General features: G+C 44.3%; 1 protein-coding gene across 1 annotated transcript in view; it reads left to right on the top strand.

The window, feature by feature from the left end:
* Positions 1 to 15,091, top strand: part of LOC138493020 (2'-5'-oligoadenylate synthase 3-like) — a 352,001-nt gene that overhangs the window by 130,085 nt on the left and 206,825 nt on the right. Inside the window, exon 6 of the mRNA XM_069620269.1 lies at positions 9,592 to 10,086. Coding sequence (XP_069476370.1) covers positions 9,592 to 10,086 — 495 coding nt within the window. The remainder of the gene's footprint in view (positions 1 to 9,591; positions 10,087 to 15,091) is intronic.

The raw sequence follows: 15,091 nt of genomic DNA, 5'->3' as shown, positions 1-15,091 counted from the left end.
CCGGGCCTGCACAGAGAGTTAAATAGGGGACAGAACATGATTATTGCCCATACTCTGCGCAGAATGAGGACGAACAAGGCGTTATGTGGGCATGTCGAGGGAAGGCTTGCGCTTGGAAATTGGATGCCCAGCACCAGGCAAACCAAGCTTATTCATGGATCTGACCGCACAACATCACGTCAGGGAAAATAGCACGCAAAGCTCCCGATCACACCACCACGTATAGGCAGGACAAATATGCCGGCATCTGGTTCACCGCTCTCGCTTCAAAGAGTAGGTCTAGCGAGAGTTTATGTTTGTATCTACTAGCCAATGTATCGATCCAATCTTAAAACTTTAATTTAGTGTTCACCTTGTCAGGGTTTGTTAGTAAGACCTCTAACTATACATTTAGATGCCCTAACCAATCTCCACATTTTTTTGCCATTTTTCCATCAAGCAATTCTGTTGGGATCTAAGCACATTTCTCAAAACCTCAAAGGGGGAGATGATCCAACATGACGCATTTCCTAAAAAAAGTAATAGACTTCCACCTCCCAATAGATTCATTGATTAGAGCCCAAGTTCATATCTTATCATGTAAGGACTTTGGGAGGGTCAATACTCGCCTCCAAAAGCACCCTTCCAATAGCTCCCAAACTTTCCATGAAAGATTTAACATAGCTTCAGCCCCATACGTTAATATCGGGATCACTTTCTGTTTATAAAAGGTCACCACCGGGATAACTGTACATTTCCTTTAGCCTTTGTGCAGGGTCAAAACCTGTATCGGGAGTCTTTTCGTTTTTGTCCTTAAAATTAGATAGCAGGCCTCTCGCTTACAATATGGTTGATCAATATCCCCAGATAGATCGTTGAGATGCCCACTGGTAATCTATTTCCCTTAAAATGCCAGCAGGGTTGTTTTTTGTTCCCCTTTCTTTTTGCCGATCTTTAATTGGCTGATGTTAAAACTAAAAAAAATGTATTAAAATGTTGGATTTCCCTATGTTAACTCTATGTTAACTCTAAGAATATTGGATGCTGTATAATTCATCAATTGGGTTCGTCTTCGCTGAAGACCTACTGGTGTTTGGTCGATAAGAACAAAATCATCTGCGTATAAAACCCATAGGACAGGTATACCCTGGAGTTTCGGGGGGAAGGCTGAAGTATGCTCCTGTGACTCACGTAAATCAGAGACATAAAGGCTAAAGAGCAGCAATGCCAAAGGGCATCGATGTTTTGATCCCCTATAAATCTTGATGTGATTAGTCATTATACCACTTCTTGACAGTCTAGGCTCTCATGGCGTCAAACAGGGCTGGAGGGCAGCCCCAGCTTTAGAGTTTGTAGTAACCATCAAACAACACCCCACCAAAACCAGTATGAGAGTCGTATACGAGAAAAGAAAAAAGCATTAAGGAGAGACATCAGACGACTAAAAAAAATTAAATACGACAACTGGAGTAAAGAGATACATAAGCTAAAACAAAAATACAGAAACTGGTTACATTTACATAAGAAGACCTTGCTAAACCAGGACGCAGAAAGAATGCTGGGAAAAATAAGAACTAAAAATACAGCTGAAATCTGGGCAATCATCAACGAAGTGGAGAAGCCTCAAGCATTAAGTCAAATGAACCCAATTAGTGCTTCATCATGGATTAAGCACTACACAGAGCTGCAAGGAGAAAGTTACACCGACCCAAAGCGGAAAGCAACGACAAACAAAATTGAGGCAATAATAGATATCAGTATTGAGGCAATTGAGAACATCCTAAAAAAACTGAAAGACTCGAGAGCCCCTGGACCCAACGGGCTGACGAATGTAATACTGAAAAGTAACACAGGCGAATGGGCTAAATTTCTTCACCTTCTATTTAATTACATACTAACAACAGAAAAAATTCCGGATTCCTGGCGAAAGGCAGTAGTGGTGCCCATTTTTAAAAAGGGTCTCAGAACATCAGCAGACAATTACAGACCAATCGCATTACTAGACGTGGTGGGGAAGGTCTTTGCGTCTACACTACTAAAAGCATTAGACCATTGGGTACAGCAAAGTGGACGACGTGATCCATGGCAATCGGGTTTTGTGAAAGGGAGAGGCACAGCACTTAACATCTTCCTGATTAACTTAATGAAAGCCAGAACACAAAGGAATAAAAACCAAGAATTCTACATTGCGTTTGTAGATTTGTCAAAGGCTTTCGATACCATAAAAAGAGCTAAACTATGGAAGAAAATGGAAAGCTGGGAATGTCCACAGTTACTGGTGGAGAACATCAAAGACTTGTACACGGATACAAGCATCAGAGTCAGATTGGACACAGCGGGTACATTAACAGACGAAATTCAGATAAAAATGGGCTTAAAACAAGGATGCCCGCTGGCTCCGGAACTGTATAACCTGTTCACATCGGACCTGGAGCAGTCATTTGAGTCCACTCGCTGTTTTCCACCAAAAATAGCAGGAACGCCGATTGGGAGACTGCTTTACGCAGATGACATCGCCCTGATAGACCAAACCCAAATCGGCTTGCAAAGACAACTCACAAAATTACAATCGTACGTGGACTCAAATGATCTGGTAATAAATCCAGAAAAATCGAGAATTCTGAAGTTATGCCCAGGAGGTAACAAAAACAGAGGGAAAAAACTTGGATGGTCTCTGAAAAACAAAAAAATCTTGGAAGTTGAAGCGTTTACGTACTTGGGAGCCTGTACAGACAATCCGAAAAAAAACATGCCAATAATAGTGGGGCTAAAAAGGAAAGCAACCAACATAGCTGCCCAAGGGAGAATTCTTCGTAAAAGATACTGCAGATTCACCTTATCACCTCTAATATCCTTTTATAGGATGAAAGTGGTGCCAATATTAACATATGGGGTAGAATCACCAACCCCCCTACAAGCTCAAACATGGTCAATCCTGGAGGGCCTGTTTTGGAGGAAAACTTTACAGCTGCCCAAATCAGTCCCAATACAGCAAATAAGGAGAGAGCTGGCATTGACATCACTCAAAACAATAGCGGTATGGAAGATGTTAAGCTTCTACCGAAAATGTCTTGAGGAAAATACCACGGGAGGATTTGGGGTGCTGAAAAAAGCCCTAAAAGACCAATCTGATACAATCTTAACAGACTGGTAAAAGAAATGTCGAGGGATGCTAGTGAACCTCAGTGAGTCAGAGGACGACTTATGGATCAACCCAGACAAAACTAAAAAGAAACTATACATGGCAGACTGGATTGAAACCCAAGAATACAACCGCAAATACAAAGGTTACGAAAACCTCTGGGCTCAACCACGAAAACTGAACCAGATCCCGAGCTATCTGACTCTATTCCCTAACTGGTACTTCTGAGACCTTTTTCTGAGATTCAGATTGAACATTTTACCAACGGGAGAAATACTACAAAGAAGAAAAAGGTTAGACATCTGTGAGAGCTGCAGAATGTGTAAAATAAAAGGAGAGACAGAATCTCTGAAACATCTCACACTTCAGTGTACCGGTTTAAGGAAAGAGCAAGAGCAGCGCTTAGGGGACATCATTAGAAGTCACATGACAAGGAATGTCGATGAGTGGTGGAGGACGCTTGTAGAAGGAGAAAAAATGAAAATAACATTAGCACTCTTAAGACTAGTGATTCTAATCCTCAAGAAACTAGAGGCGATCAACAACATGACCCAGATACAATAAGGTGTTACCAAGCTCTGCTATCAGGATACTGCACATCAAACTGACGACATATCATGGAAGAGGCCTAGGGTGCAGATGCCCCCGGGAAATCTCCAGAGTTCCCTATAGGCAAGTCCACACCTGGCTCTAAATCGATGAAGGCCAGATAGTAGCTTGACTTGGTCTTAATTGCATTAATTTTCAGGAGGTTTAGCAAAAAAATGTTTAAGTTGGTACCCACCCCCTTTACAAAGCCTGACTGTCTGGGGTCTAAGCGCCCCAAATTCAATGCCCAGCTGTTCAAATCCTGCAATAGGAGTGAGGCAAAAATCTTGTCCATGATATCCAAAAGGGCTATGGGCCTGTAATTTCTAGGGACCTCCCTCATTCCATTTTTAAAATAGGTACTATAGTGGCAGTCCTCCAGGATCCGGGAATGGTGCACATAGTCACAACCTGTTTGAGGACCATAAAGATGAACTCTGCCCAGTGCTCCATGGCCTCATTTAGCATGATTTGGTCAAGCCACCGAGACCAGCCAGGGAGGTGCTCAATCCCCTGATCCTTGATGCAATGTCCTCCACATTGAACTCTATGGACCATACAGAGGCCGATTGTGGATTATTATACCAAGCGTGAGATTACAACCTGCAACAAGCTCCGAAAAGTGTGAAATCCAGTCACTTTCGGATACTGAGGTTAATTGCAATGCAGATTGAAAATTGCCATTGTTGTTTATCAAGTCCCACAGGAATCTAGTGTTAGATTTGCCATGTTTTTAGCGCGGCTTTCACATCCTGCTGAGCTATTAAGCCCCTTGACGCAATCCGCCAATTCTTAAACTTTTGTTTGTGCTTTTTTAATGAGGCCTTCCCAGCCCTCACAACTTCCTCTCTTTAATTTCCTTACGTTAGCATGGAGGAGTTTCTTAGCCTCTGCCACTCAACTGTTGTATACATGCAGGGGGTTTGAATTCCACCTTGTCATGTGGGACAGATTTTATCATGAAGTCTTTCAAAATCCATGCATATTCCACCTCAGATGTGCCTTGTACCAAATGTTTACCCTTCTTTGACATGAGGGATGGGACAGACCCAGGTCTAATCCTGAGTCTGTTTCCTCCCTGTGTAATTTCCACACCCAGTTGTGATGACATCCCAGGGAGGGAGATGGTTCCTGCACATTTCACATCTAGTAAGTCATGATCACTAGAAAGGATTGGGTTCACCATCAATTGGGTCACAGAGCACAAGATTTTTAGTGATACAAAACAGTAATCTAAGCACGCCCTCTGATTCCCCCTGACCCACATGCACACAGCCGGGGAGTTTTCCTTCGTTAATCCATTCAACATGTGAAGCCCACGCATTGAGGTCTTTATGACCCAGCAGGTGGCTCTCTTTGTTTTGTTAACACGTTTTTGGGAGTCAAGTATCCCTCCCCATCTAAGAGTTTGATGTTTAGATCACCACACACAACTATATGTGGATTAGCATATGCAGTGAGGCATTCATCCAGCAGCTTGATCACTGAATCAATAAAAACATCCTCATTATATAGGGCCGTGTTCCAGTACAGGTTGAAGACCACAAAAATGGTGATATTTTTCCAAAATTAATGATTGTACACAAATGTTAGGGCTATGATTTCCCAGCATAGAAAAACCCTTTCATATTTTTATGAGGGTCAAGAGTCCCTATTATGGTCTACCTGTCAGTCCCTTTTGTGCCGAATTTAAATAACTCTCGAAACCGTCACAATGGCGATTCTCTCTTAACAAGGTCTCCTGCAGGCACAAGATGTCAAATAGACCCAGACATGGCTCATTATTATTAAACAAATGAACAAAACCTCTAGAGTTCCACAAGCCAATATGAAGGCGACCCAAAGGGGGAGGGTCCTAGCTCTAATGGGTACCAGGAGGTTTCAAGGTACAGGGTAGCCATGACAAATCTTGTAGGTCGGCAATGGAGTGGACAAGCCGCTCAGACTCTTTCACCCTCCTGCTTGACTTAGAGACCGATATCACGCCCTCGAATGTCTCCTTCAAGGGCACATATTGTGGGTGGTGGCGAGCTCCTTCCCATTTAAAGTTGGTTGGAATCTCGGGCATGATCTTGGAACCTAAATTAGGGCCTGAAAGATCTTGATTAACAGCCGAAGTAGAGGTCGTCAACCACTTCTCCGTAGCATCAATATAATCAGTTAGCTCAAAGCCCAGGGGCAACAGGTCGAGTCCACCCCAACCTCCATTAAAGTTGATTTGATCAGTGCTGAGTTCAAATGTAAAATGACCCAGGCTGTTCTTGTTTCATTAACAAATTGAACCACCCTGATGTCATCTGAATGAATGTATCTCAGTTTAGGGGTGTGATGTAGCAGTTTGAAGACATTTTACCTATTTAGGATTCAATTATCATTTGCTGGTAATATACGCTCCAATATAAGCAAATTACCCTTCTTTGCCGATTCATTGTATCTAGTCAGGTTAATGGCACAATCTCTCATTTTACGGGTATTAGGGGTTCCCTCTCGTTATTTGCAGTTTTCAGTTTTGCAGTCATGGCATATCTTTTTTGTTCCAATTTTTAAAAAATATCTGTTTTTGTCTCCATGTTGCCAGTTGATCTTGACTGCACCAGGGAGAAGTCTACATAACACTCCTCGATAAGGGGTACATCGCTTTCGTGCAGTGTAGGCCTATCAATCCCACACTCCTGGGCTTCCCATGATCCATCCTCTTCATAGGTGCTGACAGCCTCTAATAGATCTGTTATCCCTGTGTCATTCAATGTTGAAGTAGCCCGTTTGTCAGGTAATTCAGGTTCTGGGTGCAAGCTTCACACCAACGGGGAGACCGGACTTGACAAGGCTCAGTGTTTTTTGTAGTGGTCTGTGGACTTTTAGGTGGAGTCTTTAGATTTCTCAAGAATGCTCTCGATCCATTGGATTTGGGTTTTGCCACAGGTTTTTTTTATTTTAATTTTTGCAAAGCAGGTGCAGGGTTGGGGTTTATCTTCCCTGAGAGCAAATGATCCGGCTTCTTGAATATGGAGAAGGGCTCTGGGGAGATAGTTATCAGGGTGCTTGATGCATCTGAGTGGACCAATGTTGAGGAAGTACCCGCCACCCTGACTTGTGAGGATAACGGCAACCCTCCATCATTGACCGGCTGGGGGTCCTCAGGAGATTTATCACTTGCTGGAGGGCACCCCATCGCGGATGATTACAGGGTTGGTATAGTTACTACGACATTTGCTCTCCCTTTTAGTCTAGATGTACTTGGGGCGGCGGGTATCTGTTGGTTAGAGAGAAGTTGGCGAGAGGTACCACCTGACTCTATCATTCGATTACAGGATGTTGTTAATTTGTGGTAAGACTGCATCCAGTTGCAATCTTCCAGCAAGCCCACCATTAATGTCAATCATGGCCAGAAGCATGGTTTGGTCCTTTATAGTGTCATTTAATGACTCATGTAGCTTTGAGAAAGGTGCCAGGGAGATCGTTAGGGCAGCCATAATATTATTCTGCATTTGTAAGATTGCTGCATAAGAGAGGGATGCCAAACATCCATGAGTAATTGTTTTTACCCGGGGGTCCAGCCCACTATCCATATCACCTGGAAGAAAGACCGAGGCACAGGCCTGTAGTGACATAGAGGAGTTTCCTTCTGCTTTTGGGGAGCTTTCAAGCTAAAACAAGTTTGATAGGTGTCTTCCCTGAACTTTCGGGGTACGCGATAATGACTCGAGTACAAGAGGGATTGTGGGGGAGGGCTAAGACCAAGTGACCTGTTAATGTCATCTTTTTATGACTCGCAATGTGTGTATACAAGTGTTCAATGTCGCTGGATAAACACGCTGTCAAAGTTGGGGGATGGATTTTGTTTATAGCACTAGGGGTCTGGTGGTCAAGCAATCCAGTTTCCAAAACCGCTGGGTTTGTTGGTAAACCCTCCATTAAATGGGATTGGGCCACGAGGCTCAAGGTTCCTATTGAGATCCAAATGTCACACCTGTGGTCACAGTTGCCAAACAAGGCCGAGCTTGCCCCGGGAACATAGGTGGCATAAGAGAGGGCAGGTAATCATTTTTCAGCAAGTCCTGCATCAGCCCCAGGGACCCTTTTGCCACCATTGAGGTTCCTCCCCTTGTTTCCAAGGTTTCACCTGCTAGGACAGCACCTTGTTTAGCTTTGATGATAATAATAGGTGCGTTCTCAGCCTGTTTGTCACAGACAGGGGACTTTGGGGAAACCAATGAGGTTGGGAGTTCAGGGGACCCCTGGTCAATTCACTGCAGCTCACTCACCTGAGCGGGAGTAGTGAAGTTCGTCGAGTAGACCTCTTGTAGTCTTGACTGCTGGCGAGGGCGCAGGCCTTCCAGTGACATCCCTTGAGGTATCAGGGATCAGTTTCACCCCAAGGTGGCAACTAGACGGCTGCTCCCACTGTACCGTCGACGCTGGAGACACGAGACACACACTGCACACACTGGGTGCACTACGCGTTGCCGGTAAGTTTTTGTATGAAAAGTCCACTGCCAGGCAGGAGGTAGGGTGGAAGACAGACTTCACCACGTTAGCTTGAATTCCAACAGAATAGCTTGCAGACACGAGACACACACTGCACACACCGCGCACGCTCCACGCTGCTGGTGAGGTTTTGTATTAAAAGTTCACCTTCATACAGGAGTTAGGATGGAAGACAGACTTCAGCACGTTTGCTCGAATTCCAACAACGTAGCTTGCAGACACGAGACACACACTGCACACACTGTGCATTTTCTGCGCACAGGGACGCGCAAAGCTATTCTCAGCGCAGGGGACTTTGCGGGATCAGTGCACACTTTTCCATGAATCAGGCCCAAAACGTTGGGAGTGGTAGGACTTCCTGTGGAGGATGTTGTAATGAGGAGCACTCCAAGACTTACAAAGTGCCCCTTTGCATCGAATGCCAGCTTCACTGCATCCCATTTCACTGTAATTATTTTACAGCAGTTTATCGCGAATTTGTAGATGGGGATGGGTTTAGTTATTTAGAACGGTGGAGGTGGGTGGCGAATGCAGGGAGTCTCCCCACGTGGGAAAATGCTGAAATGAGATTTGATTAAATCCCAGCAATTACATAACATATTCCCAAAACTTAAACTTGAGCATTCTTTAATGGGATGCACTACAAGGCTTAGGTTTGAGATTTCTCCAATGGAAGACATGGCCTGGGCTCCTACATACATTTCCCTACTTGTCTTCAAGGAAAATTCAATTGGGACACATCAAAACGTTTCATGACAGCTTTGCTGATGAGGGGCACTGCACAACGTTTCATAAAGACCTATCTAATGCAGGCTCGGACTAGCCCATAGGCCAATAGGGCCATGGCTGAACCAAAAACACAAAATGCTGGTGTGTGACAATGTGGGCTACTTTTTTGGCCAGTGTGGGCCGGTTTGATGAGTTATTTCACTATGCGGCTAATAGTTTTGACCACTGTTGCTGAACAAATATTCTTTAAAATGCACAATTTGCATCACATGTGATCTAAAAACTTTCCCTTGGGTACTCTTCAAACATTGTCATAAAAGGAATGAATAGCCATTTGCAACTGTGGGCCACTTTTTCATTGGTGCCAAGACAATTTTATGGCCCGGTCCGACCCTGATCTAATGAACAACCCTTTTAGAGTTGCTACATAGGGTTCTCTAATGATGCGCAGACCCCACTCTCCATGGAGGATTCACTTCTCAATGATGATTCTGTAATGGAAATCTCTTCCATTAAATGTTATGTACTTGTCATGTGTCTTTTGGAAGTGCTGTTGAACAGAAGCTCCTGAAGATCCACATCATGTGAATGCTCTTTGCAATATCTGACTCCCGCACTCTCTGCCAACCATGTGTTTATTCTGAAATCTCTTCTTCTTCTTGCAGCCTGCGAGGCCTGTGGAACTAACAGTGAAACTACTTTCCGGGTCAGTTCTGACCATGACAGTAAGTCCTTGGGTCTACGTCTCACAGATTAAAGGTGAAATCCAACAAAAATGGAACATGTCCACCTATGAGCAACGTCTCAGCATACAGGGACCGGGAGGTGGCTGCGAGATACTGCAGGATGGTCACACACTGGCGGATTACGGGTTATTCTGGGACACCACAGTCGTTCTCCTCAAAACCGAACCCCAAGAGATTCAGATCTTTGTGAAAAATACAGACGGCAGGACCCACACCTACCAGGTCCGCCCTAGTATCACCGTAAGGGAACTGAAGCAAAAACTGTATCACCATCTTCATATCCCAGTGGACCAGCAGCGCCTGTCTTACAGCAGCCAAGAGCTGGAGGACAGCAATACACTGGCATATTACCATATCAGCAACGAATCCACCCTCTTGCTGTTACTGAGACTCAAGGGCGGAGCAAACATAAGAGAATGATAACCCCCCCTTGGTGGGCGGCACACAGGTTTGATTACGCCCATAGCAAATTAAATGACATGAAGGCTAAGATCATTACTAGGCGGACTCTGTAGAAGACCAATACCCTTGTATTGCACGCATACAAGAATAAGCATTGCCAAAGCCAACAGTTTGGCTTTTGTGTGGGCATGGGATAGGCATTTGCCAGGAACTGACCTAATGGTACTCACCAGCCATAAGATGGAAACTGCTGAAAAATGCTGTGAGTACCTGTGCAAATGGTATCGGTGCCTCGCAAATGTCTAATGCCTAGGCACAAGCCAAAACTGTTGGCTTTGCCAATGCTTGCTTTTAGTAGGGCTTCAGTGCAGGGAGACATATATAGATTATAAATCAAGTGGCTGAAATAACACTGGAAGGCCCTTTATAGCACAGAGATTGATGTTACTATATGATAGAGCTAGCTCAAAGAGAACAAAAGGGGGGGTGTTTTAGATGGGGAGGGTCAGCATTGGGTGGAAATGGCCATAGGATTAGTGTGGGCATGGGTGGCCAATGTGTGGGTAAATTTCCAAACATCCAAAGGCTGTGTGTCCCTCACAACTCCTTTCTAAAGGCATTCCCAGCCCTACAGTTAAGGGGTGTATCAGCCTCTTTTTCCCCCTACAAATTAGGCAATTACTCCCAAGAAATAAAAAAAAGTAAAAATACTTCCCACACAGCTCGATGGATATGTTTGGGCCAGTAGTACACGTACTGCCACAGGGAGACACTAATATAACTGCCTGATCTCAATAGGTACAATTGTATGTTTTAACGTGCATGAATAACTAGCTGCAAATATTTATTACAAACACATTTCTGTTTTATAGTTTAAACATATTTTAATTACTCCAGGATTTACCATTTTACTCCCATAAAAATAATTTTACTCTCAACTTTAAAAAAATAGGGAGTCATTTACCCCCACTTCAAAAACTTATATAACGCACTGCACTGCAGTGCAATAGTTTTGGCTATAGTTGGCGCTGATGGGACACTTTCTGGCAAAATTAAAAAGAACCCCTCGACAGACTGCACCATGGGAAAACCACCCCCAAACTGACAGCATGGAGGACAAAGTGTCTGAAACTGACTGCCCCAAATACAATGAAGACTCTGGTCTGACTGTACCAATGGCTAAGAGTTCCCATGTTTACTTCACCGCAGAAAGAAAACCAGACTGACTCAACTGAAGAAAATACCTATCCTGGCTGAAGAGACAGGACACGTACCACCAGCTAGCTCAACAGATGCCAACTCTCTCACTAACTGAAGAGGTGACCCGGGACTCTCAGACTGAGTGTACCAACGCCTCAGAACCACCATAGAGATTGTAAGGAGGACACAGACAGTCTCATACAAACTTAACAGAGGACGGATAACTCGCACCTAATGCTATGTGTAGTGAGGACAGAACAGCTCCAGGCTGACTTGACAAGGGAAGCACACCCGATGCGGGCAGTACTCAGAATGAATTACTCCTAGACCGATTGTTTTGAGGACTAAGACTCCACATCGGTGGATGAGGAAATGTCAGCATTTCTACTTGAAAGCAGCAGGACATAATGTTGAGCCTTTGAAAGAACCAATATGGGAGCTGCTGAGTCCAGTGACATTTCAGAATAATTGCAATAATAACATATCAATAATGCTTATCCAGGTGAACAATAAAGCATAATGTTCAGCAAATGGACCTGTTGTACTGAGATGTCTGTTCCTAATGACGTGATGCTCTTTACTGTCTACACCCACACATGGAGGGAGAAATAACACATCTGAATATACCTTGTGAGCAAAGAGGGACAGGAGATTTCACTGAGCAATTGTTCTATGTATTCAGGTATGGCTTTGTGCCTGATGAACAGGGAAGGGGACCATGTCAGATTATCAATGTGTGTAGTACTCCATAAAATCATGTCTCTGTTTAGCTATGATTCCACGGAATTAATTAGTTACACCAAGTCCGCCTTTCATTGTTTTAGAATGTCCATGCGCGATGGCCATCATTAGCTTTTTAAATCCTGCAAGTGCTTTGTCAATTACTCTGTGGTTATACTGTGCCAATGCATGGTCATACCTTCTCCACGTGTCTGTCCTATTTCACAGCATAAATAAAACACCCCTGCATTTTATGGATTTATGGAGGCAAACCACATTGGTGTATGTAGATCTGAATTAAATTGGGTTCTGAGGGTTTATTCTGGGTGCGGAGTGTGCCTGATCCGTCAGTGTGTGCCTGTTTGCCAACTCTTTGCTGGCAGGGGTGTGTCCCAGGTTCTGCCTCATGGCCATTCTGATGTATATGTTGCAGATTGTTTGATTCCATGATGGTATGATTGTTGGGAACATTTCCCTCAGCCTCTTAGTTTTCTGGAGGATCAGTTGCATATACCGGTTAGTCTTTCGCAGAACTTCCGTATGGTGCTAGTATGACCACCAAGGGAGTCTGGCCGTGTCATGCCTTTAGGTTGAGGTAGGCTGTTTCTAAGTATTATGTCTTTGTACATCTGTCCGCCCACAATCCTAATTCCCTTCTGCGGGTGTTGTTTGTTCTTTCTATCTAACGTATCAGAGCATATTTTATTGCGCCATATTGCTTGACAGAAGATGGCGGCATGTTGTGTGTGTTCTAAGTACATCTTTTACCTCTGCAAGTAGATGGGCAGTCTATGGCTATGCAGACTTCTGAAGTCTGTACTTCTTTCTTCTTTATTCTGATCTTAGGGTCCAAACAAATAATTTATTTTGAGGAGTGTGTACCTTTAAACTTGACAGTTGCATGGAATGTGCTGAAGTTGTCTTCAACTAGATACAACTTAGCTCCTTGGTAGTCCAACTCAGTGGTATGTCATCAATATAGCACAGACATATTAGACATTCTGCCTAACAGGTGGCAATATAGTTGTTTGCAGGTTTTGCCGTAAGTGAGTTGGCATACTATGGTGCTATCTCAGTTCCCATATTTGTTCCCATTTTCTGGAGGTAGTTGTCATGTCAAAAATAAAAAATATTATAAGTTAACATGACCTGTATATGTTGGGTTACTGTGTAGGTAAATCCTGCTATTCTTGGAATTTGCTGCATTCTGCCACTACATCCTGGTACACGGATTTCATATCCATAGTAGCTAGGATCATTCCTTCTGGAATTCAGTGTCCTCTATGTTTTAATAGTAGTTAGCTGCAGCCAGCTCAAGCGCAACCAATTTTCAACATTTAATAGACATTCTCTCACCCGCACCACAGTAAAGATTCCTAGTGCCATAATAGATAGGGCAGCAACGGAAGTTAATGGGTCTTATACTTAGTACCCCGAAAACAATAGAGGAATGAGTGATAGGACTGGGAGGAGAGACCTTAAACAGAGACATCCCGCCCAGCCCACCCACTAAAGAGGGACCACTAAGAAACAGGGGAAGCTGGTAGGCCAAGGAAGGAACCTCAAGAGAAACCCGGGGAGGGAAAATCAGGGAAGGGGGACTCTCAGCCTAGGCGTACCCCCACTGGGAACAGATAAGTAAACAGGAGTAATGCACCAGACCCTCCCCAATAGATAAAAGACAACATCCATAGGGTATCGAGGAAGACGACTAACTGTCCCCTGCAGATTCCCCTTAGGCCAGTGAACACATCACCTTGATATAATTAGGGCATGTACTAAGAAATCAGACAGCTAAAGGAATCCCGGAGAAGCTGAGGAAGCATGTCCCATGCAGTGACAATCAAGGTAAAACCCAGGAAAGGCAACTAGGGGATAGACAAAGATCACGAGTGCCACAGGTGACGCAGTCAGATGAATTTCATGGAAAGGAGGTTTGACGCATGTGGACGGATTTCAGGTGTGGGAATTGTGATGCTCTTGGATGGATGTCAGGGTTAGGGAATCAGACGCACTTTGGTATTTTTCAGGGTTAGGAAATGTGATGCACTTAGACAGATTTTCAGTGGGGGGAGGAGTGTGACACACTCGTATGGATTCCTAGGGTGACAGGAGGGATGCACTTGGATGGATTTCAGAGGTGGGAGTTGTGGCGCAGTTGGGTGAATTCCGGGGTTGAGAGATGTGAGGCACTTGGATGGATTTTCATGGGGGGGGGTGACGCACTTGGATTGATTGCTGGGATGGGGGTACACTTTGGTGGATTTCCGGTGGGGTGGCGCACTTGGTTGGATTCATAGGGTGGGAGATATAGTGCACCTGGGTGGTCTTCGGGGTAGGGTGTTCGGAGGTGTGGAGAACTTGGATGGATTTCCAGGACTTTTGACGACAATCCGTACTAACAAACCCACTCCTCTACATACACCTCTCAAACTCTGGACTTAGCACAACCAGACGTATACATTACACATACTTGACAACACCACAACAACAAAACAAACCACGCACAACAGCACATGGTGGTAAACTTTCGAAATTCACATTTAGACTCAGTGAACAGTGTTTCCGAACTGAAGCTGCCAACAGCACATCACAGCTCTCTTGCTCTCTTCCAGCTCAACCCGACTACCCATCCACCCTCCCTCCTTGCATTGCAGATCCACCTGAGCGCCTGGAGACCACACAAGTGGCATCCCTGTGCTGTATAAAATCCTTTAACATTAACTTATAGCACCTCTAGCTTGTTACTGGTCTTTGCAACACAGTGAAGAATTGAAAATGGGCAGTGTCTTAACATTGCAGGAACATTGCTAAGAACCCTTTTGGTTGAGCTGGAAACAATGGGCCTCACTACAATTTGCTGGTAAATCTGCCAAAATACCACCAATTGGAATTACTGTTACCACCACTTGGTCCTGCGGATTAATCACAGGATTAGCAGTGGTGGTAGGGTGGTGTAAAACCCCATTTTTTGAGTCCATAGGACTCCATGGGGATTTTGGCAGAATTAATACTGGCAGTAATTCTTCTGATTTTGATGATATTTGGTGGTAAGATGGGGGAATTACCTCCAGCTTTTAGCTAGAGGTTATCTTCC

The sequence above is a fragment of the Ambystoma mexicanum genome, chromosome 10 (genome assembly GCF_040938575.1).
Source record: "Ambystoma mexicanum isolate Mex_15411 chromosome 10, UKY_AmexF1_1, whole genome shotgun sequence".
Taxonomy (NCBI): Eukaryota; Metazoa; Chordata; class Amphibia; order Caudata; family Ambystomatidae; genus Ambystoma; species Ambystoma mexicanum.
Note: the sequence above shows the minus strand (reverse complement) of the source record. Positions and strands in the feature narration are given on the sequence as shown.